Here is an 18,891-nt window from a genome sequence, read left to right as displayed (position 1 = left end):
CCAGTTGATTGCACTCCTTCCAATATTGTCACCTACATGCTCCACTTACTGGACGCAGGGTTGGTATTTAATTCACTCAAGGTACACCTGGTGGCGCTGTCAGCCTACACCACCTCCCATAACAAGGTGTCATGGTGGAAGGTGCCAGCCAGTTGTCAAAGCCTTCATGGAAGGGGTGAAGAGACTCCACCCTCCAATTTCTAACCCGCCACCAGGGTGGGACCTTAATGTGGTGCTTGCTAAACTCATGGGACCCCCATTTGAACCCATGCATAAAGCTAGTCTCAAACACCTGACTTATAAGACTGCCTTCTTAGTAGCCATTACATCCATAAAAGGGTCAGTGAAATTCAGGCTCTGTCAGTGCAGGATCCGTTCTTTACTATACATAAAGATAAACTGGTTTTATGAACTCACCCTAGGTTTTCACCTAAGTTAATTTCCAAATTCCATGTTAACCAGTCCATTGAGCTACCATCCTTTTTCCAAGATCCCAAAAGCTCTGCTGAGGTGAAACTACACACACTAGATGTGAGAAGAGCGGTCCTCTACTACGTAGACAAGACCAGACTGCTAAAAAAAAACAGATCAGCTGTTCGTCTCCGTAGCTTCAGGCAGAGGAGATTGCGTCTCTAAAGGTGCCATCTCTAGATGGATAGTTAAATGTATCCAACTGTGCTACTCCCTTTCAGAAAAGACACTGCCTTTTACGCCAAGGGCCCACTCCACTAGAGGTACTGGGGCCACTCTGGCTTTCATTGCAAATGTACCCCTTGACACCATTTGCAAAGCAGCTACATGGAGCTCTATTCACACTTTTACTCAGCACTACTGCATTGACACTCATTCCAAGACAGATACTCAAGTGGGACAAGCGGTTCTAAGACATTTGTTCGCTCATGACCCTTCTCACATCCCACCTCCTTCTTCTAACACTGCTTGCTAATCTATGCACAGCATTTGATCTAAGCAGATTTCACAAGCCTCAGAAGGGATACATTACTCACTGTAATCGTGTTTCTCATGCTTGTATCTGCTTAGATTGACATGCGCCCACCCTTCCTTCCCTCGGAGAGGAGGCGCATGGATGCTTGTAGTCTTATCTTTCTATCTGCTTGGATACTCTGTACTCACACTACTCCTCGTGCTACCTCATGTCAGGAAAAAATACAATCTGAGGGTCCTACACACGTGGGGGATCATGGGTACAGTGGACGTCACACTAGGGATAGTTTTACTGGCACGCCCTAGTTCGACGCCCCTTTTCGAGTTTCGAAAAACAAACTGTAATACTCTGCAGCTTCCACTAGATGTCGGCCTACGCACAGCATGTGAATCTAAGCAGATACAAGCATCAGAAATACGATTACGATGAGTAATGTATCCCATATCTGTAACCTGTGTACATTTTCCCCATCTTTCCCGTCTTTTACTGTCTATATTGTTGTATTCATTGTAACATTAATGTGTTTCCATTAATTTGTATATATCCATAACTTGTAACTTTGATCCAATGTAACCTAAACAATGCGCCGAGATGCCTGAGGGCTAGGTGCGCTATACAAATAAATAAAATATAAATACAATCTGACCAAGTTAGCCAATTATTAAGATGGTTGGATCAAAATGAAGTTTGCAATGACTCCCTGATTACCCTTCTGAAAGATGTGTACATCCACTCTAGTGGTAAGGATTAAGTGCAACCTATTATAGATTTTATTGTGCATTTTAAAAAGAAAGTTTTTAACACACTGGCAATTTTAGATGATCTTTTATTGCCTTTTAAAAGTGAAATCATGAAAGCTGCTATGACCATATGCAACCTTGCACACACATTTACTAATCAGATCCCAAGTGGGAAAGGAGTGAACATTGATCCAAATATTAAACAACATATTCAATGCCTACCGTATAAGAAGCTCTACAGCCCCTAAACATCCAGCACCCATCAATGCAAATATTCATGCTTCTTTGGAACGCACCAACAGCCACCCACCACAGAAGCTGACAGAGACCAAAATAGAGGCGGCTTACCCGAATCAGAACTGTTCCTTGTTTTTGCCTCTGGCTTCACTGCCCCTAGTGGAAGTAACTGTTGAAGTACCATCCTTACCGATGGTTACAGAGATGCAACACATTCTTTAATAAATAAAACCTCTCACTGGATAAATATGAATCTGAAAGCATCACCTATAAACCCTGTAGCATATTCGAATGGCCAGAAGCACACAATCGGTGGGTAGCACTTTGAAGTGCTTACAAGGAGATTGTATTGTGATCACCTTTTCCAACCACCAGATTGTAGAATCCATAATAAATTCGAATTTAGGGCAGACAGGGGCACGTTTTGACTCGCAAATCCTACCTCTGTACTTTTTCTGCCCACCAGATTGCAATGTGACCCCTCAGCCTCCGACTAGATATCAGTAGGTGCCAATTGGCTCGATATTCCTAAATCGGAAAAGTACAACAAGAGATGGCTTTCTTTTCAAGAACCCCAGCTTTAAGAGTCTGCTGTAGGAAGACCAAACCAGGGATACAGTTCATTTCTAGCTGCACCTGTAATGCCAACCAGAAAGGATTGTTTGAATTTAAAGTCATTGATTAACTATCTTCCAATCGAATGTCCAGTGAGAAGAAACAAGTGCTTGAAAAACTGAGGCTATCAAGTCCTAAATGCTGCAGTGATCCCAAATAACGGGAATTTCATGAACTTATTCTGACAATTGTATCAACTGACTATGCCATTAAAGTCGTGTCTTGGAATATGGTTGGGGCAAAGCATACATTAGAATGCCCAGCTGTAATTGATTATCTCAATTGAGCAGATATAATTCTTTTACAAGAAACATGGCTACCTAATAACCTTGTAATCAACGGTTTATATCCCTACACAGGGACCAAAAGTGGGATTTGTTAACCAGGAGCAAAAGCATCTCGGGATTGGGCATAACCAGTCGAGCAGGAGTTGCCTTTGGGCAACCAGGTGTTAGTACACAGTGTGCAGAAAATCTAACTTTGCGCCAGAATTAGACTCTACCTTTTTGTCCATTTTATGTTATCCAATATGCTCTAAATGTTGCTTAGGTGTCTTCTTTAGTGTCCTTCTTGTACATTCCCAACCATACACAGTTAATATCACATATCTAGGTTTGTATTGGACCACTTGCCGCAAGAGTCAAAAGTAGCTCCTGGTAAATGTTGGTTTCATGTTAAGGCCAAGGGTAGCCAGCCTGGTTAACCAAGAGCTAAATAGCTACCAGCAATTCTGAACCCTGCTCTATTAGCGGGACAATTCAAAGGTGTTAGACGGTAGGCCTCACTCTGCATGCTCCCAATCACCTCTTCTTCGTCCCAGTACTTATTGGAAATGGGGGGTGGGGGAACAGGACAAGACCAATGAGGGTTCTTGCAGGGCGAAGGATAATGAGGTGGTTGAAATTGGGGAGAAGGGGAACACCCAGCTTGATTTTTATATAACCGGGCCAATTCCCTTTTCCTCATACTATCTTTCTTTACTGGATTTGGAAGGGTTGGACAGATATGGATAAGAAGTCCTTTGACATGAGTTGGGGGAAGGACGCGTTTGTTATAGGCAAAAAGATTCTGTTCCCTCTGGTTCCTGTACTTCCCCACCCTTGTCTATACTATGATTGGAATTCTCCTTATTCGAAATAGATAAACCCGCATATCCTTTGAAGGCTTTGGGGATGCCTTCCTTGCCCCCGTAATCCTAATAGGCTACCGCGTTTCACCTGAGTGCCTCCCAGATTTATTACCCGGGTCTCCCCTACTCAGGTGATCCCTCGTTTATCCACCCCCAGGGTTGGGATCCAAATGCGATGGGCCTCCCTATGCCACCTGAATAGAGGAATCACAGAGTTTACCTGGGAGAATACCCTCCGGTTTCTCACAGGCCTCACTTTTGACTTTTCATGTTTTAATGCAATGTATACATTTTTCTTCGAAGATTTTACTTGTCTATAAAACTGTAATTAATATTTCTTCATATTGAGTTGTAGGAGTTTTTGCTACACTTTGTCGATTATTGCCACTTACCTGTTATTCAATGTGCATTGTTGTGCAATAACCACCTGTTTACCGGTTTTTAAAACCAAGGTATCTGAAATGATTCTCAACTGTATAATTGTATGTGTACTGGTTTTAAGTTTGTTTCAGGTCTTTTATGCACTCTTTAATGTTTTATAATGTTCCTGTTTTTAAAGTATTTACTTGTAAATATGTAGGTTTATGAATTATTTATTCTGGCTAAGGGTATATTTTCATTACATATTAGACCTTCCTTTTTTGTGTGATTGGTGGTTGACGAAGTGTACTTTATGACCAACCCTATCTTTCTTAAGGGTAAAGCTTGGCTGCTTTGTCTTGCTTGGAAGGCAAGAGTCAAGAGCATCTTGGTAGAAACCCTACCTAACAATATTTACAAGAGTGTCAGAGCCCCTATATTGAGAATGAATATGGTTCAAATAACCTGTTCTATGGAATGTATTCCATTCAGGAGGCTCTACAACCACGTTTTAGCACACTTCACCCTTCACAGAGGAGAAATATTCATTTGATTATCTGTGTGGCCCAGGGGTGTTGGTAGGTCTGGAAAAGATCTGGGGCTATGCTAATGTTGGGACTGTTGGGACTAGGAGCTAGCTAGCCTTTTGGTTGTATCCTCAAAGCTTCAATCCAGGGCTACAACCAAAAGACCCGGGGCTATAGCCCCTTAGCCCCCCCTTCCCACCTAGCAATGCCTCTGGTCTGGCCCCACCCACAAAGTCAGTCCCCCACTGAAATTATAGACAATTTTCATCTGAACAAGAGTACCATCTCCAACCCCAAACATGTTTCTGCCTGGTTGGCCTACTAAATCTTCGCCAATGTAAGCGCCAAGCCCTCAAAACATGGCAGGCCAATCCCTGTGAGGCCACCAAAGTAGACTTTCTTTGTATCTCTAAAAAATACAAAAATGCCATATTCAAGGCGAAGTCAGAAACCTACAATAAATGTATCATGGAAGCCAACTCCCACTCAAAAGAGCTTTTCACCATCTTTAAAGAGCTCACTATCCCCCCAACCTGCACAGATGAGATTGTTAAGGATGAAGCCTGGTGCAATAGCATCCAAACAGCGATGTTAAATAAAATAGACCTTCTCCAAAATAAAATAGCAGAACACTTTAAGGCTCTACACCCCCAACAGACCCTCTCCGTCAATACCGCCAAAGAAAAGCACACCTCAAAATTAAATTTTTCGCCAATCACCGAGTCGGACACGCTCCACATCCTTAAACAGCTCAAACCATCTCAATGCAAAGGCGACATTTGCCCCCCCCCCAACATAATTAAAGAATGTGCGGCACCCCTCGCACTGATCATCACAGCATTCATTAATGCCTCATTCAAGACGGGTAATGTCCCTGACAGCCTTAAAGAGGCGTGGGTACGCCCGCTCTTAAAGAAACCAACCTTGGACCCCGCCCAACCTAACAATTACCGGCCCATTACAACGGTTCCATTTCTCCTAAAAATCCTAGATAAAGCTGCACACATGCAGATACAGGCCTACCTGGAAAACAACTCTGTCCTGGGTAAAAGGCAGTCCGGATTCCGTAAAGGTCATGGCACTGAAACCGCTTTACTAGATCTGAAGAATCAAATCACCCTAATCCTAGATAAAGGCAAGCCGGCCCTCTTGCTCCTCCTAGACCTTTCGGCGGCATTTGATTTAGTCGATCATGCCATTCTCACGAACCATCTAACTCAGGCCGCTCATTTCTCCAAACAAGCCACAAACTGGATTACCTCCTTCCTCGAAGGTAGAGTGATGAAAGTGTTTTCCAATATAGCCAACGCAGAGCCTACCACCATCAGGTATGGAGTCCCTCAGGGTTCATGTACAGCTCCCACCCTCTATAATCTTTTTACCAAACCTCTCTTTGATAAATTGGACGCACTTGGGATCACATACACCAACTACGCTGACGATACCCAAGCACTCCTCCCGCTCACAGGACGCTACCTTCAGGACGCAGCCACCCTCCAGAATATATACGCCACCATCCAAGCATGGATGGCCACGAACGGCCTATGTCTTAACGGTGATAAGACCGAAATTCTCATCCTTGGCCAAAAATCCACTCTCAAGAATCTCGACCCACTCTACACAAACCTCTGCATAGACAATTGTGTCATCCCAGTTCTACCTTCTGTTAAAACACTAGGAGTCCACATTGACGCATCGCTATCCATGGACAAGCAAGTCAACTCCATTGTCTCTGCCTCCGCCCTGAGCACTAAGCTCATTAATGCCATTAAACCTTTCCTAACCAAAGATAATTGCTTATCTATTGCCAGAGCCACCATTGGCGCCAAGATAGATTATTGTAATGCGCTATTGGCTGGCACTTCCAACACCAATCTCAATAAACTCCAAACAACACAAAATAATGCACTAAGAGCAGCCCTCAATATACCTAAACGGGACCACATCGCGCAAGCCAGAAAGGCAGCACATTGGCTACCTGTCAAAGAGCGCATTACATTCAAAATACCACTGCACACAAATGTATTAACCTATCCGCACCCTCATACCTGTCTGATACTCTAGTCAGATCGCACTCCACTAGACCAACCAGACAATGCCACACCAACCAACTTAGGGTCCCACGCATCAAACGAGCTAGAGCAGGTGGAATAAGCTTCCCATACATTGCCCCGAAGCTATGGAACGCACTACCTAGCACACTCAGAGCAGAAACCTCTCTCACTGCCTTCCGAAAAAAACTGAAAACCACCTTGTTCAACTAGCTCCTCCAACGACAGCATCTCCTCGTCCTCTCCTATGTTCTCCTTACTACTCTCTTGCAACTAAGTAATGACTTCATTGTATGTATAATAAGTCATGTCTGTAACAAGCGCCACGATGCCCTACGGGCTGCATGTACGCTTAACAAATGTGAATAAATAAATAAATAAAAATCAGTTAAGTGAAGCTGATACCCTCTAAGGCACAGTGATCTTGTTAATCCTGCCTCACACTACTTGAATAATGATAGTCAACAATGGGGTTATTCAGGATGGGTGCTTTGATTGCTTGGTTTAGTGTCTGGGACATTATTCTATTGGTCAGTGAGATGTTGACAGGTAGAGGCGATTGATAATCCCAATTTGTGGCAGACAAAAATTGATCCCTTTCGCATTGCATGTATTTCAGTAGGTAGAGATATTTATTTTGGGGATGACCATAACTTGGCCACTTTCTTTATCTGGCATGAACTCGAGTAGCTGTCAGGTTGTTGCATCGACCTTGGTTTGTTATGGTCTTGACCTGTGGCTATCATGGCAGAGGTAGTCATAATTGTGGGGCATCTTCTGTTGAGACTTTTTCCCAAAGGGTGATGATTTTCTCTGTAAATGTAAACATGAGATCATCATAGGCTGCTTGAGAGGAGATGAGAGGTAAGTGAAGTGCTTCAGTTATTTCTCAGTAGTGTTTACTAAGTTATATGGAGAAATTATTTGCTTCAGACATTTGGGTGTGATAGTCAGCTTTTTTAGATCTTAGTGTTACTTGTTTGTATCCCTGTAGGTGTCTAAAACAGACTAATTGATCAGCTGGAATTAGGTTTTGTTTCAGCATCTTCCTAGAATCCCAACAGCTGCATTTTAGTCGGCACACGTCTTAGGAAAACAAGACGTTAGCATGTCTGTTTTGGCCTCCTAAGGTTTCAGTGGTGCTGGTTGGTGGAGATGATCCATTCCCTTATTAGGGCATGGGTTAGGTCGCACTGTTTGGGTAGGAGTTATCTGAAATGTTTCCACAAAAGCTTTTGGGTACAAGATAAGTTTATCATCAGGTGTGCAGTTCCATGGTGATTGGTGTGAACCCTCAAACTCTGATGATCCTCCACATGAAAGTTCACAAGGACATGATCAGTCCAGGAAGGTGGCAGGTAATTATTGATGATTGCGAGGTTAGCTGGTTATGAAAAGAGGAGGTCCAGACAAAGTTCCATATAAACTTCTACAAGAATCTAACAGCTATTGGTTGCTCCCCTTTCTGCAGATCGGAATAACAATGGTTTAAGACTATGCTGAGTTTATGAGTTTATTGATTTCAGAACTAGTATTGCAGATGTTTGTTTTATTTAATGGGTTAGCGGGAGGTGTGTGTTTCCGGTTTGTTTTACTTCTCTGTAATACTTCCTATTTATTTCAGCTGCAAACAGTACACACTTTATTTTTTCTGCTATATTATGACTGTTCGAAACGGCCTACTGAAACTTGTGCATATGGCTATTAAGATACTGAACATGACTTTATCTGGGGTTTGAAAAATGAATTGTGACTATATGGAAGTTAGATTTTGAAACCTGTAAAGCATACTTGTTTCACATTTGCAATCTGTTCACAGATACGTGGTTGAGGACGGAAGCATGTATGCACGCTCTGCAAAGCAGACTGCACGGGATCTTCCTGGAAAGGCTCATAAAGCAAATAAAGGAAAAAGCTACCAGGAAGTAATGGATGATCTGGAAGGCCAGATGAATAACTCCCTTCATTTTGAGGATTCCCAAAGTGTGAAGGACTCAGTCCCTGATCAGCAGCTTAACTTTAAACAGCTTGCTGCACGATATGAAGGTAATGTTTGTCTGTCATGATGGCGTTGTTGCTTTTCATCCCCTTCCTGCATTCCCCGATTTCCCTACACCATGTAATATTTGTCTATCAACAAGTGTTTTACAGATTGCTTTATTTTATATTATTCCTGAATTCCCAAGTGTTCCCATGGGGCGCTAAAGAGCTTGGCCAAGAGGGCCTCAATTTCGTAGGCCACACGATAAGTCATGCAAATAAACAACTCAAATGTTTCTTATGGGATAATATATTGGGTCACAACAATAATGCTCAGAAAGTATAAGCAGCAAGGTCTCAGGGTTGCACATCTAAAGAGGCTATCCCTGCTGAGGTCCATCCTCATTCAGCCTGCCGATGCTAGGGTTTTCAGAGCATTAGTTGGGCTGGGAGCAGGAGTCCCATACACCTGATGTCATGGACCCTGCAGTGGTTCTGGGTAGTGTTAGATTCCTACTTGGGGAAACAAACTGCGCCTGCTTAGAGGCGAGAGAGTGCTATGACGAAGTCCCATGGACTGCTGGGTCACGGGACTGGGGATGCAGCATGGGTATTGATAATCAACACTGAAGGGGGACCGAACTGGCACCATTAGAGAAAGTGTTTAATGAGCATTGTGAGCTGGTGTTTGTGTATCAATGCAGGACTGCTTCTGTGGGTCCTCAACCTAGAAAAGGCTACATAATAATTTGGTTCACTCAAAAGCAATGCTTATGATCAGTGCACTCACACGTAGAGGATTGCACGTCTTCTCAGAGAGGGATTTCGGTACATAGCCTGGCAGCAGACCTGATCCAAACACTCACTGACAAGAGACAGAAGCACAGAGTGGTTATGTCTTTAGACAATCTCCCAATGAATGCAAGATGGCCGCAAGACAAATTGAAGTCTTGGCCAAGGACCTGCCCTAACGAGTGCAATACAAATCAATACAGATGGGAACTTTGTAGATTCAGAGCGAACAAGCTGTTGACGGAGCTCAAAGGTAAAAAGCCACCAGCAGAGGTTAATTAATCAATTTCGTTACCAGCGGGCCAATCCGCTAACATATAGAAAGACTCTTGCAATCAAGAAAGATATGGGATTTGGGAGTTGAGAGCTGGAGGTGAGGAGAACAAGATTATGCATGTCGGTTTGGTTAGGGGCAAGAGAAACAAGAAGGTGAAGGAGATGATGGACCGAAATGAGCAGAGGAAGCAGTGACAAAGGAGCAAAGGTGTGGGGATTGAACATGAAGTCAACAGTGAGACGAAGGTGGTGCTGGTAGAGAACAGCAAAAAGGGCAGAGAAGCCAAGCAGCAGAATGGAGCTGAGAAGGAGTTGACATGTGAAGTGCAAAAGAAGAGAAGGTGGAAAGTTTGAAAGAGAAGAAGAGGATGAGAAAACTGAGGATGTGGAATAGTATCCAGGATGGGGGAGAAGACTGTATAGAGTATAACTCTTTAAAATCTGCAAGGAGCTGGCCAACTCTGCTGCAGTCTCTACCCCTTCTCTTGCTCCCAGGCTCTTTGCAATGCCCTTGTCGCTCACTTTATCTCAAAAACCAAGGACATCCTGTCCACTCTGCCGTCTCTGTCTGCGCTCACTGACCCTCCCTCAGACACCCCCTCCACCCTCTTTCTCATCCTTTCCTCTTTTCTCCCCAGATGAGGTCGCTGGACAAGTCCGACCTATGAAAGCCTCGTCAAAACAGGTTCATCCCAGTTCCTCTAAAACCATGAAGGACCTCATTGATACCCTCACTCCAGCCCTTTCTGATTTCTACAACCTCTCCTTTGCCTCAGGATCCTTCCCCTCCACTCTGAAGCACTCCTTTGTGCACTCTCTTCTCAAGAAACCCACAGCTGACCCTTCTTGTCCGTCTAACTATTGCCCAATTTCCATTACGCCCTTTTTGAGTAAACTTCTTGAAAAGCTGGCCATCTCTCAGCTAAACCTTCATTCCGATTCTGTTGACTCTCTCCATGACCACCAGTCTGGCTTCAGAGCTGTCCGAAGCACAGAAATTGCTCTCCTGAACATCCGTGAAGATCTGCTGTCCAACCTCAACTCTAACATTTCCTCTGTCCTGGCCTCTTTCTAAATCTACATGCCTCTCTACCTTCTGCCCTTTACAACTAATCCGGAACAGGACTGCAAGACTTGCTCTTGGCCTCAAGCCCTGGGATCGTATCTCTCCAGCTCTGAAATCCCTTCATTGGCTCCCAGTGAATGAAATAATTACATTCAAAACCCTCTGCATTGTCCACAAGGCTTTCTGGGGCCTGGGCTCAAAATACCTGCAAGTATCCCTCCGTAAATACCTCCCCTCTCGAGCTCTTCGCTCCTCTACCTGTAACTCCCTCACAGTCAGTCGTTTTTCAAAGAAATTAGCTGGGGGAGCATCTCTGTTTTCGGCTGGGACCTCCCTTTGGAACACCCTCCTTGCCACTCTGGACCTTAAGGAGAACCATCTCTGGTTCCGTAAGCACCCCAAGTCCTTCCTCTTTCTGTCTGCCTTTGCCCCCCCTTTCTCCCCTGCTGATCTGTTTCTCTCTCAGCACTGTGCACCTGGCCACCCTCTGTCCTCCGGGCCCAGGTACCTGCTCACCCTACCACCCTCCTGCACTACCTCCGGGCCACCCCTTGCACTGGGATCTGTATCTGTACCCATACAGGCACCTACCCCCTTTCTTTTCTTCTGCACTTATTCAGATATACCCTGTCTGCTAAACCCAGCACTTTCCACTTGCTGGCTGCACTACCACTGTTCATTGCCCTTATTATTTATTTATCATTATTTATCTCTTTCTCCTCTGCTTCGCACTTTCCACTTCTCCCCCATTCCATGCATTTTTCCCCTTTTCCCTTTACCATGCAATTGCGCATTCTCAATGTCACTGGGCCTAGTAAGATCGTTGTTTTTGTTCTCCCCTGTTCCCCTCCCCTCCCTTGCCTTGTCACGCTCTAAAACACTTGTATACGAGCACGATAAAAATAAAATTTCAATTCAATCATGGGGGAACGGTAGGAGAACGGCAATAGTGATAAAGAAGACAAAAAGGAGAAAGGGCTAAGTCAGAGCAGAAGTTCTGAGAAAACTCCTAAATCGATGGAGGGGGCTTTGTCCAGAGAGGTCACAACATCCCAAGATGGGGTCAAATCGAATAGTCCATAGGCTCCATACAATCTTAAGGAAGCTCTTCGATTCAGACAACAGGCCGCGTCTTGACTATGCAAGGCCCAGCAGTGGGTTTAACCAAGGTATCAAAAATGAGAACTAGATGTATGACACCTTGACAAGACATTTTGACCATGAAAGGAGTACAGGGAACTTAAAACTCCTAAAACTGTGTGTGAGTTTTTGTTCACAGTCAGGGAAGTTGAGTCTAAGGAAAAGAGGATTGGACTGGAGACCATGGTCTGGAAAGCAAGTTTGATTTGTTTTGCTGTGCACACAAGAACCTCTGTCAACACTAACCCCTTACTTTTCTGTTTATCATAATAAAAACCCTTGATACTGTGCATTGGATCTTGTGAGTGCGGACCCAAGGAGTGCAATCAACATAGCAGTTGAACTACTTATGGAATATCTGTGCTGTTAATAGCGGATGTTCAGGTGCTGGGAGCCTGTGGTGATGATGAAAGAAGTATTGCAGTTCGGGAGCAAGGGACTGAGCCTTTTGCACATTCGAAATCAGGCAAGAATGTGGTGGATTGCCTGTCCGTATTTACTGTTTCCACCTGGAGGCATCTTAGAATAATATGGTTTATTTGGCTGTTACGGTAAATGGAAGACAAAAAATAATACAGCCTCCATCACCAAAGGCTATGTTTGATCCAGTAACAGTGGATGGTGTCCCAGCATCTCATGGAAGCCTGTGACCAACTACCTAGTTGGTGAGAAGATCAAGATTAGAGAAATTGTGACTGGGGAGATTCAATATTTGTATCTCAAAGCGTAACTAAAATCTCAGCCACACTGACTATACATAAGTATATAATATTCCCATAAGGAAACACTTACACTGATGGATCTGCAATAGTCCTCTTTAAAGTTAGACAGGGGAAAGTCTGAATGTTGTGGGTAGAAAGAGGCAGAGGATGGCATTGCTCTGATGCTGAGGAACTGCTTCCCAGTTTTGATGTTAGGCACTGCCCTGAGGAGGTGGGAAATAAAACAAATGGCAACTGGTAAGACTAAAAAGGGGGACAAATCTTCTGAATCTGACTTTGTTGCAACATGCAGCTAATTGAATAAGCAACATCCCTCTGACACACGTGTAACCAAATTCTCCAGGGCATCTAAAGACCCAGTGTTGTCTGCTTTGGGATATATTGAATAATCAGTATCCTGTTACGAGGCTGAATGACAAACTGATAGGAAATATTGGCCAGCTTGAATATCTAGAAAATTTCTAGAGCAGGGAACCATGACATTGGCCCTCATTACAACACCGGCGGTAACCGATGGCGCTATTAGCACCATGGTTGCTGCCGGTATTGTAACGAGTCCGCCAATGGTAAATGGGGACACACTGCCCCATTCCAAGGTTGGCAGGGCGGTAATTCCTCATTTACCATTGGCCCTTCCCTATTCCCATTTTTGCCCCATAGGGCTCAATGGGACTGGGGAAGGCGGTAATTATGGTACCGCAATTTGCGGTACCGTAATTACCTCGAAAGTCCCTTTGCAGGTCCCTACTTTAACGGCTGGTCCAAACCAGCCGTTAAGGTCGGGAGCCGCAAAGGGACCTCGTAATCAGGCGTTAAGGGTTTAACGGCGCCAACACCTTTTACGGCTCCGTTAACCCCTTAACGCCAGGGTCCTAATGAGGGCCATTGACATTTCCAGTCCAGATGAGACAATCTGTGAAACATATGTGAAAAGATATGCAAGCAGCAGTCTAGGGAAGCAGGGCCACCTAAACCAGGCTTGAATACTTGCAAAATGTAGTGATGGCAAGGATCCAATATCCTTTGCCACCAAGTGGTTTCCTGAAACTTTCGACTCATAGTGAAAGATGATGCAGATATGGGGATAAGTGATACAAAAGTATTTTGTCCAAGAAAAAAAAGTGCTTAACTCTGGGGTGTGCTCAGCAATCATTGCTGTCTGATGCCAAGAACAGCAAGTGACACTTAACAGTGGTGAAGGCAAAAGTGAGCGCAAAATCTATCACCTGAATCTGAGAAGGTGCAGAGTGCTTTGTTAGATGGGATTTCCTGAGGCTTATGTTGTCGCCCCAATATCGATCTAGCTGAGCTTTGGATTCCCAAAGATGTCCTGCAGCTTACCAATGCTGGCCGTGATCAAACGGTCAAAGCGCACCTCTCAGGAAAGGTGTGGGGCAATGGTAATACAGTATACGAATATTTGTAATGAAATCCTTTATCCCACAGATGTATCCTTTTAGAAATCTCCTGCAGGCACAAGTCTGTTCTCAAAACTGTTTCAGCGATCAGGGAGTGCTCTGTGTCGACCCCGCTTGCCCATTTGTCAATGCCACCTACACGTTTATTGGTTCCCTAATGCGTTAAGCCCTACAAGGTTTGCAGTAAACCTGTCTCTGTCCAGCCATCTTTAGATCACCTAGAGAAGCTCCTCTCCGGTGTACACGTCATTCCTAACCAAGGAACCCAGGACACACTTTAGCAGCTTCTATTTTAAATGCCTCACCAACGGCAGCCTATGGAGATGGCACACTCACTGCCCCAGAATGATCCACATACATTATGTAAACCCCCCTCACCACCCATTGTAAACCACCTGTTCTGTACCTCCCTACTGTTCCAAAAGGAATGATTCTCAGTGTCTGGACATCTTTGGCAGCAGATGTCTGAAACTCTGGAGTATAGATGTGCCCCCCTACCCAATCTTTCAGCTTATCAGAGTAACCCTTCAACAAAGGACTCTTCCATTACAGCATAGGCCTCGCTATCCACTGCTTTGGTTTTGGTTAAGTGCACCATAATTTCCTGCCAGTACTTTTGCACCTCTAGTCTAATGCGAGTCAGGGCCATTGCAGCCTCTAACTGCTTTCAACATCCTTAACTAACTGTGCCAATACAGCAGGTTGGGAGGATTCACCAACTTTGCTGTACCTCTTAAGACAGAATGTTTGTTTTGATAATTATGATTGTCCTTTTTAGGGTACCCTAAACATTTTGTTTTTTCCGTTTCTCTTTTTTTTGGATCATGTACCTGTACGTTTTGGTGGTCAGATGGACATTTACTGATATCCCTCTGCTGCTGCAACCCTTTTTCACTCCGAGTATATGGTGCCCAGGGTACCCATAAGCCTCTGGGGACTAGGTGATTATTAATGGCCTCACTTTGGCCTGATGGTTATTAAATCACCCTACGTTGGTTTTAAAAAGTAGGTTGGGTGCTGCTGCAATTTAGCTTTGGCTTCACCAAGGGTGTAAACCAATTTACTACACTGTAGCCCAATATACCTTTTTGGCAGTCATTGGGGTACAAATGTATGTGTTAAGCGTTGCTGTCAGCCATTTTGTTGTAGGGGCTTCCACTGTTATGGGGAACCCACAAGGTATACCTAAAATGGCAGTTATGCACACGTGGGCTGTTGGTGAGCCCAGCCATGCGCCCACTATTTTCTTTTGAATGGGTGCATACTGCTACCTAAAACAGGGCCTGCCATTTCACATCCTGTGGGGTTAGTCTTTGGTACGTGCTATTCAACCAGATTATCTGGCCACCTGATGTTTTCTATCCCTGTGATGTGATTGGTATGCTGGCTTTGGCCAGCCCCTATGTGAGAGTATATCTGGGGCAAACCCTGGGCTTGCACTCAATTCTGACCAGATTTATTGGAAGGCAGATTTCCTACTTAACTGCTGGAAGATTCCTGCCATTTTTGGAAATATTTCTGTATTTTTAGGACCAGAGCTTGCCATACTGGTTGGACTCTGTCCTGGTCTGATCTCTGGTTGTGCTGTTGAGCTGCTAGGCCTCCTTCCTGGGCCTCCCTCGTCCTCCTGCTGGCAACCCTCATGTTCCAGGCCTTTCATTCTGGGGCTGTCTCTGTGCAGCTTTACTGCCAGCTACCAATTTTACTGCCATTGTGTTAGGTCACTGCAGTCACCTGAAAGGGTGTTGAGTCAATCACAGCCCCCATATTTGCTCTCCTGGACTGTCCTGTGCCATTCCAAGCAAAGTATTCATAGTTGGACTGCTTTTTGTCGTGCAGTTGCCCTCCTTTGTTTATCGAGGTGCCAGAACTCACTTTACCAGGTTCTCCCACTGTCCTGGATTCATCCTCGCTGTTGATTTCCCTCTCGGCTTGAGGGTCCCACTCCTAGGATGGGTGACTGTTCTTCTGTTTTGTCATCTGGGTCATCATTGGCCCAGGTTTGAATTCCCTGGCTTTTCGTTTCCTGTAAACCACACATAGAAAAAAAATCCTTGTACTCGCCAGGTTGTTTGATGCTTCCTGAACCGACCTTCCGGCAACCATCACAGTGAGTACCCACCTACCTCTGAGTCCTAGGCTAGTGGATTATTCCTGATACTCGGGGCTCAATGGTCCATAGTCGAGACATCTTGCAGGCGTGTCTAAACTGCATTTTCTGACTGATTTCCATTTTCGGTCATCCTTCTGTGCTACACTTTCTCTCAGGGCTTCTGGTTATCGAACCTTCTTATGGAGCCCTTCCAAAGGGTCTAATTTGTCCTTCTCTAGGGACGTTTGTAACCAAATCCGCACAAACGGGGTAGAGTTGGAGCTTGCCTGCCTTTTCCCCATGCAAGCAAATCTGCTTGTTGACGTCCCGTTGATTTCTATGGGGAACATTTTACTCACCTGAAACTCTGCAAAGTGACTTTCCTGATCCTGGACATTTTTCCTCCATCCAGTTTGGGTCCAGCGGGATTTAGACCAAAAACTAAAGAGACCAAAATAAATTTTAGTTTGCAACTGTCACTTTATATGTATTATTAAAGCAATTAATATCTCCTCTACTTATGTGAATGCAGTGTTGATGCTATTAGCCTAAAGTGTAACTCGCCGTTTAGTGGCCTATCGGTGTGTTTTAGAATTTTTCTTCCCCTATGGCAGCCAAGGGCTAGGGACGTGTAATCGCTAGCTACGCTCCTTCAACAAGAAGCAAGGGGGGGTGGCGTGGCTTACTGCCGAGGCATGAGCACGTAATTCGCCTGAGATCCCCTTCTGCCCGTTAAAATCCTGATCAAATCCTAACCTTTTTGACAGACAAGAGACCGCAGAGCTGTCCCTTGCCTGGCGACTTGGGAAGGCACATCCTGATGGAGTCTGGGCTGCAGCAGATGGAACGGAAGATGGAAATCCCTCGAGGTCCGAAAGGATGGTGAATAAAGGAAAATCAAAATAAGATGGCCACCGGGGGATTAGGAATCTGCGAACCTGTTGCCTGGAAGGAGCAGTCTGAGGACAGCTTGTAAGCAGCCCCCAGCCCGGTCCGCGATCGCAGCGAAAGCAGAGGATATTGTGGTGGTGGTGAGAATGCATGGGGAAATATCCAAAGAGGGGAAAGCAGGAGAGTTGAGGAAGGAGGACGACGTCCGACCGGCACGCAGCAGAAGGCGATGGCAGCAGCTGGGTGCCGGAGTACAGGCAGCATCTAGTCTGTGAGCGGCTTATAAACCTGGAGGAGGGCACAATATCCTGGCACCCACGGGCAGTACGCGGCTGGCAAAGCAGAGGCAGTGTGACGCTACGATCTTCCTAACAGCAGTCGCAGTGGGGGTGTGGGGTCTCTAGCGTGGCAGAGTGGACCCGGTTCGGAGAGCAACCAAAGCGCTGAAAAGAGGCAGAAAAGAAGATAAGTGGTGTTTAAAAAAAGGGGGCAACAAATAATGTAAACAAAGAGGAAACACCTGTTGAAAGTGATCTACATGGAGTCCGCGACAGGCCGGGAGGATCAAGAGGAGCTCTCACTAAGGAGAGCCTTGCTGATGATTCATTGCCGCCACGGGACGGCAGAGCAAGGGCCCACAGGGCTGGGAAGCATGGAGACCAGCACAACAGATCGGGAGGAGCCTCTGAAGAAGTAGGTGTCCAGGAGAGTTAAGCCCCAGGAGGCACAAGAGTGGGGGCCATTAAACAGACAAGGAAATAGATTCCATGGTGTGCTTGACTGCACATGGGGTCGTGGCAAGGAGAGATCAGTAGATAAAGTGGGCAGATTTGGAATCCCAATCATAGGCAATACGGCAGTAACGAACACACTGTCCCTCTGGAATCTATACAGACAGGTCTCCTGAGGAATCCTGCTTCGACCCTCCAAGAGGGGAGACAGGTTGCAGCGGAAAGAGGGGCCCAGGGTGAGGGTGCAAAGAGGCCACTCTGGTACAGCCCCGGCACCATTCCTGCAGTGAAAGACCGCACTGACTGCGGCCTGGTGAAGGCCTAGTAGAAACTGGCTCTGGGATAAGGAACTCAAGACAGATTTGGAGAGGAGGAAGACGGGACCTGAACTGTGACCCCACCTAGCCCCCCAAGAGGAGACACTAAAGCGGCGAAGTAGGAGGCCGGACATATCAGGGTGCAGCTACTACAGTGGGTGGCCCCGGAGTAGGGGTAATCCAGCTGGTGAAAGTGATCGGCAGAGGCCCCGGCAGGACAAGAATACTAGAAGTAGCCAAAATGGTGAAGGGACAGCAGAAAATGGACGAATACACTGACCCCAAGAGCAAACCTCAGAAAGGGAGGGAGCTGGTAACAGATGGCGCGCCCGGGTCTGGAGGGGTGACACTAGAGGCTGTAATGGAGGCCATACAGGCTTCCAAGACCTCCCTGGAAGGGAGCATTAAGGAGGTAGGGGTGGATGTGTCCTTGGTGAGAGCAAACCTGCAATAAGTGTGCGAGAGGGTTACGGACGTGGAGCAGCGGGTGAGCACGGTGGTGGATGACCTACAACAACTGAAAAACCAAGTGGCAGGGCTGGTGGGTGCTACCAGGACACTCGTGACAAGAGCGAAGGATGCGGAAGGACGGTCCTGGTGCTGCAACATCCGGCTGGTGGGGATTCCTTAAGGGGAGGAAGATCCGAGTGTGGAACTTTTCCTCCAGGCTCCCATCCTGAACACGTTGGGGCTGAAAGGTCTTTCGAAGCTCTTCACTGTTGAGCAAGCTCACAGGGTTCCTGCCAGGAGAGCTGCCACGAGTGATGGTGGCCAAGATCCTGAATTTCTGACCCAGGGATGCAATCCTATAGGAAGCCCGGAGGGTGGGCTACTCTGCAATAGGCAACACCAAGCTTTGAA

At 45.7% G+C, this 18,891-nt stretch overlaps 1 protein-coding gene across 2 annotated transcripts in view; it reads left to right on the top strand.

Annotated features, from left to right (window-relative positions):
* DHX57 (DExH-box helicase 57) overlaps positions 1-18,891 on the top strand; it is a 1,970,484-nt gene that overhangs the window by 1,060,157 nt on the left and 891,436 nt on the right. For both annotated transcript variants that reach the window (XM_069607794.1, XM_069607793.1), the window contains exon 12: positions 8,425-8,651. In XM_069607794.1, the coding sequence (XP_069463895.1) occupies positions 8,425-8,651 (227 nt within the window). The remainder of the gene's footprint in view (positions 1-8,424; positions 8,652-18,891) is intronic.

Source organism: Ambystoma mexicanum, chromosome 4q, assembly GCF_040938575.1.
Source record: "Ambystoma mexicanum isolate Mex_15411 chromosome 4q, UKY_AmexF1_1, whole genome shotgun sequence".
Taxonomy (NCBI): domain Eukaryota; kingdom Metazoa; phylum Chordata; class Amphibia; order Caudata; family Ambystomatidae; genus Ambystoma; species Ambystoma mexicanum.
This window is presented reverse-complemented; position numbering and strand designations above follow the sequence as displayed.